This window comes from Oryza glaberrima, chromosome 3 (genome assembly GCF_000147395.1).
Source record: "Oryza glaberrima chromosome 3, OglaRS2, whole genome shotgun sequence".
Lineage (NCBI taxonomy): Eukaryota > Viridiplantae > Streptophyta > Magnoliopsida > Poales > Poaceae > Oryza > Oryza glaberrima.
The window spans coordinates 24,135,922-24,142,483 of record NC_068328.1 but is presented as its reverse complement, the minus strand read 5'-3'; the positions used below and the strand labels follow the sequence as shown (position 1 = coordinate 24,142,483).

The following is a 6,562-nucleotide window of genomic DNA, read 5'->3' as shown; positions in this document are numbered from 1 at the left end:
GTTTTTAATATTTTTATCGCAATTATGACACTGGGAAATACATATAAGATAATGCATATCGAATAAAGAGATGCTAAGCAAGAAAGACATGGGGGATATGTTCTTTGTTTTCTCCAAATAGGATGGCTAGCATATATCATGTTTCAATTAATCTTAATTTATCCTTCTAATGAAAAAAAACATATTGCTTCAAGGAAAATTTTTCCCTAAAATGGAAGATGTGCATGCTCCGTCGAAATCGATGTCTAAAGCAAGTCATTGCGTTCGAAGCAATTTATCATCAGCATATTCATCAGTTGAAAGTAATTTTCTTCGTCTTCCTTTTCCTCTCATGTTTATAATGTTATTATGTGTTTTTTACAAAATAAACCAACAACCTGAAACCAAAACCGACTCCAATCAAGAACCAGTCAGTCAGACCATCGGGTTGACCGCCACGCAACACGTGTCGGTATGACCGGATCAACCCCACAAACCACAAAGCACCACTTTCTTCAATAATCTATAAATGCCAAAACCAATTATCTCATATACCAATTATTCATCATAAAATAATAATCAAAACACATTTTGATTTCACACAAAGTCAATAGCTTCAATATTGAAAATTTCTCAAAAAGAGAGATGTGCATATGCCCTGTCAAAATCAATGTGTAAAGCTTGTCATTGCGTTTAAAGTAAATTATCGTCGGCTTATTTATCAGTTGAAAGCTCTCCAAAGTATAAATAGGACAATTTTCTACAGGATTTGAATCTTGCAAAATTCCTCCATAATTCCAAATGAGCTGCCCAACTTCTCTTGTCCTCAGGAATCACATGCCCTTAAGATGGTTGAGTTCCAAATAGTTAAGTACAAGAGCAAAATTCCAGAGACATGTAGAATTTTACCAAGGAAACTAATGCAAAAGTCTTTTTTTGTTACTTAGATTTGTCTTATAGATAGATCAAGCATCCACGCTATGAAAGTATCATGCTTTCTTGCTATATTATTTCTTCACGATGGTGTGTGTACCATCCATTTGCCTCGATGATTCTACAAGCTGTGGGAGCCACGAATTCCAAATCAAATTGAGGGCCTCATGCATAAACCACACAACACAAGTCACACCCACTAAATACAAGTGTATTGAAAATCTCTTAAAAGTGACGATTGAAGGTTGGTGTTAACACGGAAAACTCATCACCCTCTTATTGATATATATTTGTCCTTTAAATGGTGCACAAAAGTCCTGCTAATTACAAAAAAAAGGGTACTATCCAATATATTTAGGATAAACTGAGATGAAACAAAAACGTTAATTTCACCGTGTACCAATCGACGATAAATTAGATTTAGGACGATTAGATTAAATTTTGACCGTGGCAACCTCCTCCTCGTTTCCTTGTGCAATCTTCTGCATGCAGGACCGAGTCAACCTGATCTGTTCCAAGCAGGATTCAGAAAAAAAAAAAAGGCTTTCTCATCTGGTAGGCTTCACCTAACGTTGGTCTGCTTCTGTGTGAAACGTGTTTCTTGTCTCTTAACAATAATTTTGTCCAACAATTTAATCAAGACGCTACAGTACTAGCTATACTTGCTGATTAATTAGATGGAGAAGAAACACTGTAGAATGAAATAATTAAGTAGACAAGTTTGAGCTAAAAGCCATTCAAACTCTAATTACTCCCAAAATTTGACGGATACAGGATTTAATTAGGTCTATCGTAGCTCAATTTTGTGCTTAAAGAAGATCATTAGTAGGTGTCCCTTATCGGACCATTTTGTGGTTGTTGTGTTGGATTCTTTTACACTATTAGTTGAGTTGTGCCTAGCCTTATTTTGTGAAAGGGATATATATTAATTGTCCCTAAACCTTTTGGTATGAAAAGAATCTTAAACTACTTCCTCCGTTTCACAATGTAAGTCATTCTAGCATTTCCCACATATATATTGATGTTAATGAATCTAGATAGATATATATATGTCTAGATTCATTAACATCAATATGAATGTGGGAAATGCTAGAATGACTTACATTGTAAAACGGAGGGAGTATTATATATGCAGAATGTGATGAACAACCTGTGTTCATAATATTTGGTGTTTGCATTACAAGCAGTAATTAACCTTCTACAGTGGCTAGCTGGAGTATCATTTAGCAAGAATTTAAGCTACCGATGTATCATCCTTGATATATATGTTGTTGCTGGCAGACATATAAGCTACGAGGTACCACAATCGATCAACAAAGAAGGCCATAAAACAGCTCAAACAGCAACATCAAGGGGAGCACAAAGGACACTACATAGTGCATGCGCAGTTGGACAACAATTTCATTGGTTCTAAAAGGACCGGAGTATGTTAGTTTCCATTTTAACAAAAAAAGTAAATCATTTGATAGCATTTTTATGCATCTAGAAATGTTCGTCAATATCATGCATGTAACTTGGAGCCTAACGCGAGATTAAAAACAAAAATCAGACGCACCACTCCTCGCTCTCATCCCCAATTTCCACCACCTTGGCATTATCCCCAAAGCCAAGCTCGGGGGCAGCCTTCTGCTACTGCATTGGCCGAGCAAGGCCATCTCAATTGTAACACCAGCCTCATAGTGCACGAGGTAACAATTTTCTAGCCTCTTTTCTCTTAGATTTATTTCTTTTTTCTATTGCTTCTGTTTTTTTTTATCTATTTACTGTTTTCGACCTATAAAAGATGAGAGGCTGGGTTGCTTGATGTTTCAACAGTTGAAACATAATGTTTTATGAATGAGAAGTAAAATATAAAACTAAAATTTTGATTGTTGCACATTTTAGTTTTTTTTTTACAATTTTTTTGGATGTTCTTAGTCATAGAGTTCAATGTTTCATATATGGAAGGATAATGTTGCGACTTGATATTGAAAGTGTTACGTTTTTTTATGTGCGGGCTATCAAAGCGACAACACTACTAGATCGATCTAGAGCAAATGGATTATGGGAGAGATTTTTAATAGCATGGGTCTAGATGCAATGCACTCCCATTATACGTCGATGTATTTGGGCGGAGGGAGTATATATATGGGATGTAACTACACAGCTAGTGGTAGCTGGTTTGTCTAAACCAGCTACCACTCCATCTATAAGAGGCACCATCCACCTATACTTCAAATACAATTTACGATCCGATTGCACCGTTGTGTTCGTAACAATTAAATCTTTACAACAAGATCTCACATGATTATATTTTGATGAAAAATCACAAATTACTTTTATGATATGTCTAAATTACTTTTAGATTTCACTAAGTTACTTCTTAGATATATAAAAGTAAATTCAGTAAAAACTAAAAGTAATTTACATATATTATAGAAGTAACTTAGAACAAAACCAAGGTAACTTTGGCATGTCATTTGAAGTAAATCCGTTGTAGAGATAAAAACATGACTCTATTTATAAATTAAATTAATCAGCACAAATTATGGAATTAACTAAAATAATAATAAAAGTAATCACCTCAGAGCATTATGAATGTTCAATGAAAAAAGGCATTAATTAAAGTTACTTTTTTTTTGTAAGTTACTTCTATTTTATATGTAAATTACTTTTAGGCTTTACTGAATTTACTTTTTTATGTCTAAGAAGTAACTTAGTGAAATCTAAAAGTAATTTAGACATATCGTAAAAGTAATTTGTGATTTTTCATCAAAATATAATCATGTGAGATCTTGTTGTAAAGATTTAATTATTACCAACACAACAGTGTAATCGGATTTTAAATCGGATGAGTAATTTAAGAGAAATTTTTTTTTGAAGCATAGATGATAGGAATATTTATCCTACTTGCTCAATGAAGTAAGTACTAGCACGTGGGTGTCTCTGGTTAAGACTAATTGGAGAGGCCTCTCCAATTAGATTTACCGATATATATGCTAAACAATCTAAAAAATACTTATATGTCAAAACGGAGAGGTAAAAGAATTATGGTAATCTAACTTCTTAAGCACCTAGCTCCGTCATCCAAAAATATCTGATTCTAAAATTCGGTACCCTCCTTCTTTGCATGTTCCATCTCACTTGTACCATGATTTTTTTTCTTCAAAACTTCAAATACATTCGGACCAAAATTTCAAAAATTTCAGTACCCGATACAAAATAGCATAAACGAGATTTTCAACCCTGCTCGATAGCTCCAGCAGTGAGAAATATCTGATTAGGAAGCCTAATACTCCTTTCGTCCCTAAAAAATCAACTTAGTCCTAGATGTGATACATCATACTACAATAAATCTAGACATGTCTCTCATTTCTAGTCTAGATTCGTCTTATTGGGACGGAGTGAGTACTCGTTTGGACGTTCAGTCTGATACTCACTTAGAATGCACACAGTATCCGGCGGCGGATGACAGTCAGCGAGTCCAAGACAGTGGTAAAAGCGAAGAACAAATCTCCAGGCGACAGGGCACGTGCACTCTCACTTTGTCGGAACGAACGGAAGCTTCCACTCCTCCCCTTCTATATAAACACCGCGTCTATTTCGGACGCAAATCACACACTTCCTGTCCATCTCTCTCTAATCTAATCACACCCACCTCCCCCGCCTAATCTCCAATTACCTAGCTAAGCTAAGCTCCGAACTCCTCTCGCCATGGCGGACCGGACGACGCGCTCGACGCCGCCGCCGCAGTGGGCGGAGCTGCCGACGGACTGCCTCGTGCACGTGTTCCGGCGGCTGGACCTTGACGAGCTGGCGTCCGCCGCGCCGCTGGTGTGCCGCGGGTGGCGCCGCGCGGCCGCGGACCCGTCGCTGTGGCGGGCGCTCGACCTGCGCCGCGACCACCTCGCCCGCTTCATGCCGTGGGGCGCGCTGGCGGGCGCCCTTGCGCGCCTCCACGGCGTCCACCGCTTCACCCTCGCCGGCTTCCTCAGGCTCTGCGTCGCCCGCGCCGCCGGCACCGTCGCCGACCTCGCCCTCCCGCCGCTACTCTCCTCGTCGGAGCTCGACCACGTCGCCGCCGAGTGCCCGGCGCTGCGGCGGCTCGCACTGCCCGAGCTCCCCCCCGCCGACGACGCGCGCCTCCCGTCGCTCCTCCCGCGGTGGCGCCGCCTCACCCACCTGGAGCTCGACTCCAAGCCGTCCTCCTTCCCGGCCGTCGCCGCGGCGCTCGCGCTGCACTGCCCCGACCTCGCCGTCCTCAGGGTCACCTCCGGCTCCGTCAAGCCCGAGGACGCCGCGGCCATGGCGGCGGCGTCGCCGCTGCGTGGCCGCCTCCGGTCGCTGTGCCTGGACCGCTGCTACCTCCCCAGGCAGGAGCTGCTCGCCATCCTCGCCGGCTGCGGCGGCGCGGCGCCGCTCCGCGAGTTCACGGCGAGGTTCTGCGTCGGCTTCGACGACAAGGACGAGGAGGTGCTCGCGCGAGGCGCCGCCATCGAGCGCTTCGACATCGGAGGGTCCAGATTGCTCGACGAGCCCGACGGCGACGCGACCAACGGTGATGATTACTGCGACTCCTCCTACGTCGATGTCATCTGATTTTCTTTTAATACTTTTGATTTTCTTTTTCTTCTATATATATAGGTGTATACGTGTAGTTAGACGACGTGTAATTTTTGTGAGCATTTTCTGAATTTTTCTCTAGAAAGAAAGTGTTTGATTTATCCGGTATTGTTGCATCTGGTCTTTCAATGGCTAAACTAGCTAGCTCCCGGGGCTGATCGGACGACTATCATGTGTAGTAATTAAAAATCATTATGAGAAATTGTTGTCAGATAGTAAAATCTATTTAGATGTCTAGAGCCTCGACTACATCGTTGGCTCAGCCAATGTTGGCCTTGTATTTGATAGGTGTCAAAGTAGTTGAAGTGGTTGACAGGGCATTTCTTTCTTTTGGATGGGATTTTTTGTGTTTACATTTGGGTGTACAGATAGTTTGGTGTATATAGGTAACGACCAAAGAGTTGTGCAGCTCATGTAGGGCTGTTAAAAAAGCTCGAGGCTGCTCAAGCTCAGTTCGTCTCAGACTCGAATCGAGCCCGGTTCAAACTCTTAACGAGCTAAACCCCCTAATTGCAAGCTTGCGATCGAGCTTTGTGAAGCTGAGCTCAGGTTTCTCATGAGCCTAACTACGTGTAATTTTTATTTTTTATATGATATAAGTTCGTAGCTCAAGGATAAATTATATATATTCATGTGAAAAATTAGTATATTTTGATATCATATAGGAGTATTAATCTTAGGTTTTCATAATCTTTTTCTTCAATATTATTAATTTAAAATTATTGTTTTTATAGAATTTTATCATCAAAATATATATTATCTTATATTCTGTCGAGCTCGCGAGCCTTGCCGAGCCCGAGCCGTGCCTGCTTAAAAGCTTGAAGGCAGATTAGACTCGGCTCAAGCTTGGAGCCTTGGCAGGCAGGCTTGCTCGAGCTCGGTTTGTTGACATCCCTAAGCTCATCTGCCGATCCGTGTAGCATCAGTGAAATTAGCATGTCTAAGGTCCCGTTCTTTTCAACAACAAGAGTTGGATGAACATAAAGATTTTCGTGGCACACTTTTCAAACTGCTAAATGGTGCGTTTCATGCGAAAACTTTCTATATG

General features: G+C 41.0%; 1 protein-coding gene across 1 annotated transcript; it reads left to right on the top strand.

The window, feature by feature from the left end:
* The first annotated feature begins 4,525 nt into the window (after positions 1-4,525).
* Positions 4,526-6,115, top strand: LOC127768106 (putative F-box/LRR-repeat protein 9). The gene has a single exon (XM_052293630.1). The coding sequence runs from the start codon at positions 4,606-4,608 to the stop codon at positions 5,488-5,490; it is 885 nt and encodes a 294-aa protein (XP_052149590.1). The 5' UTR covers positions 4,526-4,605; the 3' UTR covers positions 5,491-6,115.
* Positions 6,116-6,562: the final 447 nt, after the last annotated feature.